At 39.7% G+C, this 15,397-nt stretch overlaps 1 protein-coding gene across 2 annotated transcripts in view; it reads right to left on the bottom strand.

Moving 5' to 3' along the window:
- dgki (diacylglycerol kinase, iota) overlaps nt 1–8,378 on the bottom strand; it is a 90,698-nt gene extending 82,320 nt beyond the window's left edge. Inside the window, exon 1 of one of the 2 annotated variants that reach the window (XM_005475874.4) lies at nt 7,892–8,378. In XM_005475874.4, coding sequence (XP_005475931.2) covers nt 7,892–7,956 — 65 coding nt within the window. In that variant the 5' untranslated portion in view covers nt 7,957–8,378. The remainder of the gene's footprint in view (nt 1–7,891) is intronic. The other variant, XM_005475877.4, reaches the window with a different exon arrangement.
- Nucleotides 8,379–15,397: the final 7,019 nt, after the last annotated feature.

The raw sequence follows: 15,397 nt of genomic DNA, 5'->3' as shown, positions 1-15,397 counted from the left end.
TGCTCTGTTACACAATTACTGTAAGTAGAATGACATTAAAGGTTTCTAACTCATAAATATCTCTTTCCTTTAGGCCGCTTCAGGCTGCTGACCGTGTGCATCGTCTATATAAAACAACTGCAGACACAAAAATCAGAAAATTCACGAGTGCCTTCAGGAGCTCCGGAGTAAGTACATTTGGAATATCAAACATGCTTTTTCTACTGCAAACTCACTCTTTTTTTTTAAGTTTCATTTAAAAAGAATGACAGAATAACAGAATTAAAGCTTGAAGGAAGAAACCAAGATTTCAGCACATAAGCAGCAGCAGGAGCTCCGCTGGTTATAAATATATCAGGGACCTTAAATGCCTTACTCTTACACCAGAAGACAGCTTCATTCAAGTCACCGGGCTTGTTTTATTTTAAGAACGAGTTAACTTTTATTACTCCGCCTAATGTCACTTCCCCACTGGGTAATAAAATAATTGTCGTATAATATGCCACTGCCACTAATTCTCCCTTTTTCATGCTTCCTCCTCTTTCATATATACCTCTGACTCTGTATCAAACATTTGCCCATTTTTTCTTCCCCTCTATAGCCATTTTTTACCCCTCCTTTCCCCCTCTCCCCTCTGTATTCTGTCCTAATTGAAGGCTGAATAGAGTTTTATATTCTGGCAGCATCAGATGATGAAAGGCCTTTGATCACTGTTTACCCCCGCAGGTGGTACACAGCAGTAGCAACATGAGATACACTCGTATCTTTTTATGTTTTTTTCTCTCTCCTGCATTTGTGTGTGCCTCGCCAGCCTTTTCTCTCCATCCCTCTCGTACACCACCTCGCAGTCAGCCAGAGGACGTGAAACCCGGAGTATATCCTGGACTGCAGACATGCACTTATTGTGATCTGCCGTTTGTAAAGTGGGCCGTAAATAGCGGAAGGATAGCGTTGCAACATCCTGTCCTGTGGCAGTTTGTTTCTGCAACAATTCCCACAAAGGCGGCGGTAAAAATCTCACCACACGGTAAAGCTGGGGTGATGAAACAGTGTTTGTTTCTTTGTATTTTTGCTTGTGGGCAAACAGGTCACGCTGGCATTTTCTTTGCCTGCAAAGTCAGAGATCGGGACCAGATAGCTGGTTCATCAGCTACAGACTCAAAGTCTTAGGTCGTTGTCAAATAATGTGTGATTCAGCGTTGTCGGCTTCTTGTTAGCGATGACATCCTGGAGTCAAAGAAGATGCCAGGGGAAGCATTTGACAGCTGGGATACAAACAGTAGATTCTGGGGGTATTTTTAGTCTTTATGTTTTTTAACAGAATGGTAGAGAGCAGACAGAAAAGCAGGAAGAGAGTGAGGGCGAATGACATGCAAGAAATGGTCCAGGGTGGACTCGACCCCAGGGCCCCCTGCCCCCATGGGTTCCCCAATCAACCAGGTGAGCTACAGTGGCACCCTGAAGGCTTGTTTTTATAGAATTTTTCAACTGCCTCCTCATTTAATCAGCTGAATATAATCATGCCAAAAATGCAGCACAAGGCAGGCACATCAGACTTTTATTGGCCTCTTAGATTTTATTGGCCTCCAAAACAAAACAAAAACAAAAACACAGTTGAGTTACACCATACAGCATAAATTTAACACTAACATAAATCTATTAATAACTAAAATTTTAAAATAAACTGGTTAATGACTCACCCTTAGATGCTGCAGGTATCTCTGCAAGAAACCATTTTCTTCACAGGTGAAGTGACTGGTTGCTGACCAACTGCCCCTAGATACTGTTTTTATACTGGCCCAGAATCCTGCCATTGTTTTGGGAGAAAACAACTTATGTACAAGAAACAATTATGATCCTTACACTGAAGGATAAAAGTATGTTATTTTATATTTAAAAAGATCTAAAAAAATTTTTTTTAACATAATAAGAGATTTGGATTTTTTTTAATAGTTGCTTAATGTAAATAATACTGGATATATATACATATATCATATGAAAACTCTTCAGATCAGCCAGTAAAGTTTCAACAAACTCAAATCTATACTAAACTTTTAAAAAAAAGTGATTTAAAGAATAAAAAAATAACACGCAGAGACCACCAAAAGGCGAGTGAAATTCGTAGATATTTTGTAAGTTCAGCAAAATAAAGTAAACCGAGATTGTTTTATGAACACAGACACTAATTTAGCATTAGAATTTATCTGTGTATGTACCATTTTACCCCCTCTCTTCAAAACCACAGACATTCTTCTGTACTAGAGACTGTTTGCATACATGGAGGCAATTTTCACCCATTCATATTTGTAAATCTTATCCATTAGTGCTCTTTTTTCACAGATTTATCAGTGAGTTCTCTCTCAAATGTTCTCATAGGTTACAATCAGTGTCATTTAAGGACAAATTAAATTAAAACTGCCATTCCAGATAACACAATAGCTATCTTGTGCAGATAATACAGGTTTGCCTTTTCTGTTTGCTCTTTGGTGAGCCTCAGACACAGAACATTTACATGCCGCTGGCCAGAAACATTAAAGGATAATTAGGGGTTACATATCAAGGGATTTTTCCAGGCTGAGAATTAGTCTTTGGGAGTAGACTACTCGGAAATATATATATATAGTTTATATATGAATAAATAAAAGCATAATTAAAAAACTAGTGATCATTTTGACCTTACTGTCCTTTGGCTCTGACTAACACCACTTTAGTAGTGTAGGGAAAAACCCCAGCATCTCGAATGGCATCATCTTACAGTACATATCTCCCACTACGTATTTCAACTATGATGCAGCTCTAAGTTGCAATGAATATTTTATAATAATATTTTTAATATTTTATCTAATCTCAACGTGGCTATCAGTCAGTTGTGGCATAATTAATAGAGTGTTCCAGGAAGACTGCAAATATTGTAGACATGTATGTATGGGCTTTGGGGTACATTAGGACTTCAGAAAGAGTGCGCAGGGATGGAGTGGGGTCATTGTGAGGTCAGGACAGAGGAGACAGAGTCTCGTTTCGCTGCTATGAGCACAACTGCAGCTCTGCTAAGGCTCTGCTTTATTGGCTGTGGGAACTATAGCGGGTTTATATAACTTTATGAGCTCTAATGCCAACTGTCTTGACAGCTAGATAATCCGAAAAATCTATAAATGCAACGCTGACCAACTGCCTGTCACAGATAACCAGGAAGTGGTTGGAGAAACATGTCACTGACTCACTTACAGATTGAGTGTCCAGCCGGCTGACTGACTAGCTAATTAAAGTAATGTCTTACAAACCAACCGGTGTGCTGACTACACAGACACACACAAAGCCGCTGTCTTTTTGACAGAGGAAGGGCTGTCATGCAGGCAGATGGGTGAGACATCTAAGAATAGATAAAAGGAGGGACAGCATTCTGGGAACACACACACTCACACACACACAGAGACAAAGTGTGACGAATGTCTGGCAGATAAGTTACACGTGCCTCATGCTGCCATAAACACACAATACCACAGCTCCTCACATACACTCACACACTCACACACACGCTGGCTTTGATGTTCAACAGCATAATTTCTCAGCTCTTTCATATTGCCACATATGGTAATTCACTTCTTGGCATTGGCCACTTCAAAGCTATGTAAACCACCTTCTTACAAACCATCTCCCCTGACTGGCTAATTCCATTTCCTGCACATCATGGCTGATTCCACGAAGCAGAAAATTCACAGATTAACCATATCCTCCTCCGATAAGGTCAAAGGTCAGAACAACCCAAGACACGCCACGTTAACCGCCGCGCCGATCTGCCTTTGCCGTGTTGATAGAACAAGGCAGATTTATTTGGCGTAATTAAATATACCAGACTGTATTCTTCCAGTCCAAACATATGACCGACATACTGCGGTGGATTAGAAATACAATAAAGAAACAAACTGTTCTAACTTCAGATGTGACAAAGGAACATCATGCTAGGGAATAAGCGAAATTCCAGCAAAGACTACCATATACACAATATAAGTTCTCCATTAGCTAAAAAAAAAAATGAAAAAAAAATGGCAGGTTTTCTAACCATCTGGCATTTTATTTCCACATTCTTCTTCTCTGAAATACTCGGTGCACAGTAGCAAACAGTGGCTGCAGTAACATGAGCCAAATTCTCTGCTTTGCAAACAAAAATAATCCAACTAGGGATTCCAGTGAGGCCATTTACAGTTTATGAGCACTGAATACAGCTACTGGAAGCAGCTATAAAGGGACAGGGTGGACAGGGTGGACATGGATGAAACAATGTTCACCTCTTACAAGGTCATTATTTGGTTCATCTTTTGTCATTCCACTTTCCTCCCAGAACTTTTACTCTCAATTCCAGTGTAATATTTCAATATACTCGGTATATATTAATCTCTATACTTAGAAATCTGCATTTCTATATATGTAGAATATCTAGGCCAGAGTTTGGGTAAATCTTCTGGTTTCTAGTTGTGTTGCTCAATCAAGTTTGAGCCAGGTGTCTGATAATCATCACAAAAGAGCAATCACACTTGCCAAAATTTCATCTCAAAACCACCAACTACTATCTGTTGATGAATGGTTTTAGGGGTATTGGCATTTATAAAACACAAGATTACAAGTACTTACAAGTACTTGTCAGTTGTTCCTGTTGTATAAAATAACTGTATTAGTATATTAACCAGATGAAAACAGGGTAACTAATGCTTAATAACCTAATACAACACAGTCAAATTGTTCCCATTTCTTTTTACATACAGAAATGTTGCATTTTTAAATTAGACAACCACCAGGTCCTTGGACTAGACCACCTTATTTTGGTGTAGTATGGCAGACCGCAGGTTATTACTTAATGAGAGTAGCAACTCCTTATTTTTGGCAAAAATTATGATCAGAATTACTCACAGACTATGGAAAATTGTGTATTTACTCAACTTAAAATTTTTACCAGTTAACGCGTTTTTAATTTAATAATAATTCAAGTGGAAAGAAGTTTATCAACACTGAACTTAAGCTTCCATTTATTCTCATTGTCATTTGTGGAAGGTTCAGATAATGGGCCCCATTGTCCGGCACAAATACAGTCTTTGTCTCACATTCAAATTGTTGGGATCTTATCACCTTTGCCAAGACAATAGCCAGCTGCTGTGCATCACTTAAAGCAGGCCAGTTCAATGGATCCTGAGAGATCTGGAGACAAAAAGCAGCAAGTAATAGTTCTTCCACAGGTTCTTCTATGGAAACTGCTGGGTTTTACCTATCGAAGGCGGTTTTTTAGTCATCTCAGCTAGAGCTGAACTTAAAAGCGAGCAAGTTGGTCAATTTCACGGGCCTAGAGACGAGTCAGAAACCACTGGTCCCTAGGGAAAACGTTTATTCTCTGACCAGTTGTTGCTAGGTTAAAATGGTCCCCAAAAAAAATGGAGGTTCAAAAACCTCACCGTGCTTTCTTTGGTCGCAATCAGATTATCACATTCGCCTTTAGTTTCCACAGAAGACACCATTGCATTTGTAAACCTTCACTAACTGCAGTAGTGAAACCAAATAATGGGCGATGAAAACCGGAAACTGAGGGCGTTCACCTTCAAAGTAGAAGTTAAGCGCTGCTATCTGCGAGCAACCAAAGCAAACGTAAGAAGGTTTTGGGTGCACCACTTTCACCCAGCGAGAGCAAGCAACCTCCCGCAAACACTCCCCAACCAATCTTTCCCTCGCAACCACTGCTTACCATGGGGTAAATGTTTTCATAATCACTGGAAGCCAAAAGTGTAACTTAAAATAGTTCCGATCAAGCTCTGAACTGTTTTACATAACACTAAATCGCAAATACTGACTCCTCCTCACATGCATACAGGCACAAAATGTCTAGAGAATCACTCAAAAAAAAAGAAAGTACTACTTATGAACATGTGACTCGCTATATTTGACTCAGTTAAACACAACAAAATGGATCCATGTCGAGCAAATAATCAAACACCACCACTTCCTTGACTATCACATAATAATAACACAACTTCTGCCAAAAAAGACTTCTGCTGGCTGAACACGATTCTTCACATGACGTCATCCTTTCCTCCGAAGTCCATAAAGCAGACGATGGTTTGATATGTTCAGTGTACCAAACCCATCAATGCACCGGTTTACTGCTGCATTTTCTACTGAGGCAACACTTTTATCACAACAAACTACTCCTGCAGTCATAAAATTGGAAAAAGGCAAGCCAGCTGCGGCACTCCCCAGGAAACACAATCTCCTGGAAACCTCACTTAACCAAAGATGGTTTCCCCTTGGAACAGAGACTCTGTAAATGATGATACAATAAACACAAAGGAGTTGTGAGTCTGCTGTCTTTGCCTTAGACTGTTTAAAAAGATCATGCACACTCCAAACAACAACAACAACAAAAAATGGGTAATTATCATCCGTCGAATGGATTGTAATAGGATTATTATAATGTACCAGCCCTTTTTAAAATGAGATGAATTGCATTCCTCAAAAAAAAGGAACGGTTTATTCAACTGTAATGTGTTTACATGGGGCATATTTAATCTGACTGGGTCATTAATTACTGGGGCAATAAAAGGCTTACAGTAATTATCCTGCCCCCCCACCCTCCACCCAGGTTTAAAAGAAACTAATTTATCAAATGCAGCCATAATTTTTAATTTACAGTTTTTATTCTTTGTGTTGACGAAGACCAAATGTCATTTACAACTTTAAATCTAATGTATTTCAATAGGAGGGGATGTATCACCATGGAAACCAAGAAAAAGAAGTGGCAATCGAGTGTTTTAACCCAAAAACATGATATTTTTCTAACCAGAGTAGATTTTATTCCCTTAACCGATCAAAGTAGGTTTTATTGACTAAACCGAACCAAGCTGTTTTGTGACCTTCAATCTAACCAAGTAGTTTTTAATCTCTAAACTAAACAGAGTCATTTTTATTTGATGATTAAAATCTGCGAGTCGAAGTGAGGTCGACAGTGCAAGTTGCAAAATGACTCACTCAACCTCTCCTGCAAACCCTCCCACACTCAAAATGTGAACGCCATCGCCATCTGAAAGTCAAAAATATTAATTTGATGACACAAACCAGTACATACGAGCACAGAGTCACCAGATTAGAGGTTGTGACCCTTTCTTATCAGTTTTCCCAAGCAAAGATTTAATAGTGCTGATGGTAAAAATTGTAAAAATGATACTTCACTTTATCACACTGCCCCAATTCAGACACAAACAAGTTAGTCGAACACAAACAAGCTGAAATGATTGATTTGACCCCCAACTGCAGATCATTTCCAACAGACACATAAACACAAAGCCTAGACAGACAGACAGAAAGATAGACTGTGTGAACGTGTGGGCTTGGGATCTGGCCAGTTTTCACTATCAACTGCAGCTGCCAGTCACACTGGGGTGTCAGGATGCTGCTGGCATTCACACACACACACACACACACACACACACACACACACACAAATCAATACAGTTTCACTCCCTCCCCCTCCTCCACTCCGTTCCAGCACCACAGGGACATGCACACATTGTTGTGTATGTAAAATTGTTTTGATCCCTCACTGATGGGGCTAAAATGCCCTGGCTTTTGTGCGCATATCAGTGCTGGGGCTGTCAACAGTAGCATGGTGAGCACAGCCTGGGACAAGGCAGGGTTATAACCATGACATGTGAGAATTTAGCTTTTCAGCTATGAGCTGAAGTATGCACCCCTCAGTCTGTGTTTATGTTTACAAGATTTAGCTAGCATGGGTGTAATTCTTGCAGCAGCTTTAGCCTTTAACGTGTAACTTAAGCACCAGGAGTATGAAGTATAGGCGCAAAGACATAATAAATGCACAAACATATCCTTCTCTAACCAGAATCCCCAGCATCCTCCCAGCTATCCCACTCACCGATACGACGTCTGTTTTCTGAACGCCAGTCCCCTCAATTTCTCCTCCAGAGTCTCTTGCTCCATGTCAGGCAGGCTGCTGAACGTGTCGCTGCAGCAGCCCACGGCAGCCTCCTCCGAGCCGGCTCCGGACTCCGAGTCACCCCCGTCAGCTCCGAGAGAGGCCGGGCGCCCGCTTAAGCCCCCGCCGCCGGGCTGGTGCGATCCTTCGCTTGGGGTCCATGCTGGTCGCTCCTCGCGGTGTCACGCCACGCTGGACCCCCTCTCCTCCGGGTACTGAGGGGACGCCGATGCCGGCGGTGAAAAGGAGAGTCTAACTACTCCGGCGCGATAATAGAAAAAAACCCCGTAACGCTGTAAGCGGCTGTGTGGGATTTGGCCGCTGACCGCTTTTATATAGTGCAGCCGAGCACGGCAGCACGCGCAGCCGCCTGGACAACAGACTGAACTGCACTCACGAGCCCCCAGACCAACTGGCAGTGAGCTACGTCAAGCTACGCACGCCAGGTAGGAAGTGGGAAAACTTACCTTCAAAATAAAAGCCCCCAAAAATCTTTTTTTAACGATACATTTTATGTGACATTTGATATTTTAAAAAATAATATTATAATAATTAATTAAAAATGAACCATCTTCTTTTTATGTCATAAAATAGTTATTTATACATAGAGCAGTAAGGTTTTTTTGCTTGTTTGTTTTTTTATTATAGTGTTGTGCCCGCTAATTTTTTTTAAATTAGAGGTTTAAGCTAGGTTTCCTTTTGCTTTCTTCTCCTACTTTTTAAATTTTGGACCAGTTTCCCCTTAAATAAGCCTGAAAATACCTAATAATTACATTTTACAACAAATGACAAGCACAAAAATAATCTGAATAAAAAAAATCTGAGTTCTTGCACAAATTATAATTATGATTTAGAATCAATCCCTGCCTTATACTTTTTTACACATTAAGAAGCTCCATATTCCCATGCATTTTTTACCACAAGTCAAAGGCAGATTTAAAATTTCAGATGACAGAGTAATTTTTAAAGCTCAAAATATTTTAGACTACAATTTTATAACTAATATTAGTGGTTTAATTACAGTTTCTTCTTTAACATTAAATCAATTGAAACGTTAAGTACATATACGATATTAAATGGCTTCCACGATGTTCCTCATAGCCACAACTAACCAATTAATTTTAAAAAAAAAATTATTTCGAAATACTAACACGGAAGTTATGTGTTTTATTCTTTGCGATATGACACAGGTTTAAAAATTGCAAAAGCGCGAGCTAATGTGAGGGCGGTGACAGTAAACACGTTCGGTGTGTGCAGACCTTGTCTGACTCCAACACCTATCCATCCATCCGTCCTTCTATCCATCCACATGGCCCATGGGGTGAGCAGCTTGGCAATGTGGGATACTCCCTCTCCTCCTCCTGCTTCTCTTTTCTGCAGCATCATCAGTGAGAAAGTAGGCCAGAGCGTAAGCATACATGCATCAACACATTCAGACTGCTAGTATCTCACTCTCAGAGCCTAGTCACACAGACACACACTCCATGATGTCAACATGCTGCCCTTCCCTCTTCATCATGCTTCTTTGCTTCCTACACGTTGCTGTCAGTCTCCCTTTGAAACATCAGGACACATCTGTCCCTTTTCACTCCACTGCACCGGACCATCAGGGAAATTACTGCTGACTTTAAACAACCTTTTTTTCATGTGTGCAAGAAAAAAAATCTGTCACTGTATATACACCTGATCACTCCGGTTCATAGTGTTATAGTGTCCGCTTAGTGCACAATAGGCTGTATTTGTCAACCTAAGGAAGAGACAAGATGATGAACAAGCAATGAACACTACACGAATAATTGCATTATTAACCACAGGTGGCACGGGCCAGTAATTGATATGCAGGCCACACGACTGTACAGCTAAACTAATGACTACAGGTAAGCTTCATTAACATTAGTCTAATCATGTAAGAGTTATTAATTTTATCTACAATACTGCAGCCATACAGTCCAAAAAGCCTTACAAAAATTAAAAAGAACAAATAACTGCTTAATGGCAACCAACTGAATTGTGTTGAAACTTAAACACACTACTATTAATTAAGATTTATATATAAACTTTGACCTGACAAATTGCCATTTACTAGCTATGCTGATTTCTTATCTGTTTTCTGATCATTCTGATAATTTTTTGGAATAATACCACCAATGATTTGTAGTTATGTGGTACTTTTGTTAAGTTGAAATATTTTCTTTAAAAAAACAGCAACATATAAGCAATTGCTTTTCCCTGAACCCTTTCTGTCTGAAATATAGCGGGGTTATTTTTTATTTAGTTGTTTATTTTATTTATCTATTATTATTTTTCATTGTTTTTGGAAAATACTGCTTGTTTTGCTATGATCAGACAGAAATAAAATAAATGAAATGAAATGAATTCACTGGAGAAAATGTCAAAAAGAGTTCCACAGACTCTGTCATATTGTATAAAAGGTCTCCTTTTTGAACTTTGATATCAAGTACAGTACTTAGTTGTGATTCCTTCTGAGTAAAGTTATTCTACAGCAAATAATTAGCTGATTCTGAGGGGGTCTGATGAGAGCACCTGGCCACCTCAGGTACAACCTGGGCAACCTTGATTCATCCTAAAGGGCCAGTTCTGCTTACCAAAAGCGGCCCTCTGGGCAGCTTGCGTTCCACTCCCAGCTCCAAGCAAGCAAGCCATGCATTTTATAATTTAAAGTTTGAGATCAGATTGAAATCACTTCTAACCATTCACTTTACCAGATGAAACAGCGAGACTTGAGCGCCAGCTATCCCGACTCAACCAGCCACTACTTGTTCAGTTAGTCTTTTGCCCTTACACTTGGTTCTGAGGTGGCTAGAAATGTCATTTCATGGAAGAATCTCTGTGTGAGCAGATTTTTTAACTTTATAATGTCTACAAAATACTAGAGTGCACTTTTCTATGATAGTAAAAAGAAGGGCCATCATACTAATAACAAAAGAAAATATCCCTCACAAATCCGTGTGTAAGACTTCTAGCTTTAAATACTCGTATCGAGACCTTTGAGTGGTGTTCTCAGTACCTCCAGCTTTTTGGCTGCAGAGATGTCTTTCAAACAAAGCCTTCAGTTGATAAATGAGAAACTAGAAAAGTGGCTTGTTTACCGATCGGGTTCAGTCAGCAGTGAGTCTGCTTCTCTGGACTGTGTCTGTCTGATTTCCAGGGAAATCCTTAGAAATGAATGCTGCTGTGTGAAACGCATAAATCAGTGCTGCACTAAACTTTAAAGAAAACAGAAGAAGCTGTATTAACAATGGGCTCTGTTTTCAGGCTTTTGTTGTCTTGGCTGACGTCCTGTGCTAGATCCAGTCAGGATGGTCAGGTTTGTGGGGTGTCTCATTTTCAGCAACAGAAACTGTCAGTCTGTAGTTCTAGAGCAGAAAATTGCCTCCATCAAAACTATATGACAACATGAGTCAGCATATTCCTATACTTTTACCATTTTAACATGTATGACATCACTGTCACTCAGTAACTGTACATTTCGACCTGTGCACAAGCACCAATTACTGCAATTCCTCAAATGAGGCTCTCCTAAAGTGAGTCAATCCCCAATCCCCTCCATAAAAACAGTTCAGTGGGTGAGTTTGATTGGCATGTGTCATGGGCAGCTGTAGCTAAATCGTGCTGTTGGTGCTTGTTACTAAGCAACAATTGTTATGTAGGTCTGTCTGCCTGTTGCAAACATACAGTTTATGAACGAAGCTTACTAACCAAGTTTGCGAGATTTAACCAATCACTTAGCGTTCCAAGTCCAAAATATTTACACTGGAACTAATCATTCCAGTGGCTTTGAACTAATTGGCAAAGTTCAAAGCCAATGAGTGTCACAGTAGCTATTTCCATTTATATATATATATATATATATATATATCAGCTGAACTGAATCATCTAGACATTTTCCAGTAGTAAAAATGTTTGCGTCAGGATGTTGTCATTGGTTGATTACTATGAGACTTCATCAGTGAGTTGCTTTAGTTTGGTAACTGCAGCTTGTTTGGTCCGACAGAGGCAATGATTACAAGAAGAAGGAAATTTAAGGCACTTCTAATGTCGTATTGACCACTCAGAACACTTAATTCTGTGAGCTTCATTCATCTAGTTACACAAACTTCATATCACTCTGGTGCGTGCATGCATACGGGAAGAGCCTGGGACTGATCCACCAACGTACCTCATGAAACCAGGCCTGATCATCACACAGGTGATGACAATCAGCAAACGAACCTTCAAAGTAAAACAAGAATTAACTGAGGGAGTCGTGATACAGATGTATATGTTCCTAATACCTTACAGGAAGTAAGAAACAGTAAATGGTCTAGCACCTTTCTACTTCAAGTTTCATTTCCACACAGTGCTTTTATCCATGCTTGAGGGGTTTCTAACAGTCATACAGATGCATCGCGTAGCAGAAGGATGTCTCAGCACACAGGCTGAAGAGTCAGGAATCAAGTCAGGAACCTTCTAATTGGTAGATAACAACTCCACTACCTGAGCCACAGCTACTTGTGAGACAAGGAGATAAGTATGAGACAAGTAAAGATGAGAGACGGAGAAACACATAGAGAAACACTGAAGGAACTGAACACACAAGAAATAAATAGAAACTGAAGTTAAATAAAGGCCAAAGAAACTAGCATTAGAATAGAAAACCATCCAAACAGGCATCTAAAACTTCATAAATTTAATAATAAAAAGCAAAACTTAAAGAAACATGACCAAAAGTATCAATAAATGCTGATTTGCATAGTATCTGATATAATTAGGACTCAGAGTTTTTACATACTATCCTACATATTAAAAGAACCTGCCTATTATTGTGAAGGCCTGGACACAGACATCTGGGCGTGTCTTGAGGCACAGTAACAACAGATCCTTTGGGTCAGACGGGTCGTGGAGTTTGTTCCACTGCATCCTGTGAATGCTCAGTTGGATTGGTATCTGGGGAGTTTCAGTCGAGATGAATGCCCTGAGAGGCTTTGGGGTTTAGTGCACTGTCCTCCTGGGGGAATGCCGCTGCTATGTATAGGTGTGCTTTGTGTGCAACAATGCCAAGGTGGGTGGGTACGTATCAAATTAACCTCAGCATGAATGTCAGGGCCTAAGGTATCCCAACAGATGACCGGTGTTACTGACAGCTGTTATCATTGTCAGTGGGTGTAATGTTGATCACTTGTTTGGGGTTTTTCCCTCTCCGTGCAGGGTTTGGCTTTCACGCAACACTCCAGGAGTGAAATTCACTTTTAAACTTGATGAGCGCTCTCGCATCAGGACTTGAAGGCGAAAACAATGCAGCAGCTTTCTCTGTGAGCCCCGATGAAAGGATTTTTCATCCATAATTAACGAGTAGAGCGGCTGGAAACTTCTGCAATACTGAATCAAAGTGTGAAATCAGACCGCAGCTCCTTGTAGTTTGCACTAACTCTCTGCCACTAGCGTTTCATCAGATACCGTATTTCTGAGTCTGCTCTGATGTTTATATTGGTTTTATGGCAGCATGATTCACCATTGGTGGAGTGTTTAGTGGGATTCATTGTGGCTGCGTTGCTGTGAGACTAGAATGGTATGAGGCTGTGGGACTGCGTATTGTCTTGGGACTGTCAGAGCAATTCGCACTACTCATTATGAGGCACTGCTGCTAATCTATTTCAGGATCTTTGTCATGATGGAGAAGATAAAATCTCCCCGATTGGCCAGCGTGTTAACCACGAGGCTCATTTGTGTCCTAATAGAGTTTGTGTCTAACGTAAATCAAAACACACTTTGAAGCTTTGACATTAGCAAGAAATTATGGTCATCAGCTTAGCTTTAATGTCTTTAATGTACTTATTGATATTACATAACCTACAGTTTATGCTGTTTGTTTAAAATACAAAAAAATGATCGCAAAGGATTAATGGAAACAAACAAACAAAAAAACAAAAGCTCATTTGTGCTGTTGTAGCTGTGACAGTTTGGGTTTTATTAGCACTGCATCTTTACTCAGTGAGAAAATAATTCACAGTAATTACCAAACATAAAAATCTAAATTTAAAAATTAAAGGCTGTTTTAAGCTTTAGCATTAAATGAATGTCTTTTCCCACAGACCTTCATGGATCTGTGTTGATCAAGTTTATTTTAAACAAATGGCCTTTACTTAACAGAGTAAAGCCCTTGATTTTATGTATTTAAATATCTGGATTTATACTTTTTAAAAATATTTGTGGGTTTTTTCCAGACAGTGCCAAACTGTTTTGAGACTTTTGGAGAGTGAAATATCCACATTGGTACATAAGCCAGAATTCTTCATGTTGTTGGCTACAGAGGTTTTAGGACAAGGCTAAATTGACCTGCAGACAAGCTGCTGCTTGTTTGTGGGTCGATCAGCCTTCAGTTTTATCTTCACTAACTGAAAAGCTGCTCTGCTGGTTTGAGGTCAGGTCACTGATTTGTCAGTTGAAGAATATCTCATTTCTTTGCCTCGAGAAACTCTTGGGTTGTTTTTGCAGTTTGCTTCGGGTCATTGTCCATTTGCACTGTGAAACTGCAGCCAATCAGTTTGCAGGGTTTGCCTGAATTTGAGCAGCGAGTACAGCTCTGTACACCTCACAGTTCAACATGCTGCTGCTATCAGCTGTCACATCATCAATAAACTCTAACAGCCTGTCTTCACTGGCATCCATACACGCCCACGTCATAACACTCCGCCATGTTTGACAGATGATGTGCTTCAGATCATGAGCTTTTCTCCACCCATCATCCTGGTACAAGTTCATCTTAGCTTCATCCGTTCAAAGGATGTTTTTAAGAACTATTCCAGCTCCTGTACATGGTTTCTTTTAAAGTCTGACCTTCTTGTACTTGAGTCTAACCAGTGGTTTACACCTTGTTGTAAACGCTCACACCTACATCCTTGAGCGTGTTTCTGATTTGGTTATATTGATTTGTAAAGTTAGTTTCCTTAACCATAAACATTTTTTGCATCGTGCACTCTAGTTTTATTCTGTTGTCTTTTGGTGTTGCTGAGCTGCCCAGTGCATTCCTTGTTTTTAAGAATGAACCAGATTGCTGCTTGATTGTTTGGCTACTCCTTCAGTCTCCTTCATGTGCACTGACATCTCATTGGACCTCATGTTTAAAAAATAACAATCAAAAGCCATAAAACGCAAATGCAACACTTTGAAACAGCTTCAGATGGAACAAATATTTCATTTGCCATAAAATAACAGGGGGACAGGCCTCACCTGGTCATGAAACTGCTTGTCAGTCAACTGTTCAATTATTTTTCAGCGTTTGATATGACTGTGTATAAAAATGATTGTCATTCCTAAACAATTAATGTAAAAAATTTGGTTCAGATTGAATTAAAACTGAATGTCTGCACTTTATTAAAATTTTGATTATTTAATTGAAAATTCCTGGTGGTGGTGGACAGAAAAATCTTATTAAAACTGTATCCT

The sequence above is a fragment of the Oreochromis niloticus genome, linkage group LG17 (genome assembly GCF_001858045.2).
Source record: "Oreochromis niloticus isolate F11D_XX linkage group LG17, O_niloticus_UMD_NMBU, whole genome shotgun sequence".
NCBI classification, from domain to species: domain Eukaryota; kingdom Metazoa; phylum Chordata; class Actinopteri; order Cichliformes; family Cichlidae; genus Oreochromis; species Oreochromis niloticus.
This window is presented reverse-complemented; position numbering and strand designations above follow the sequence as displayed.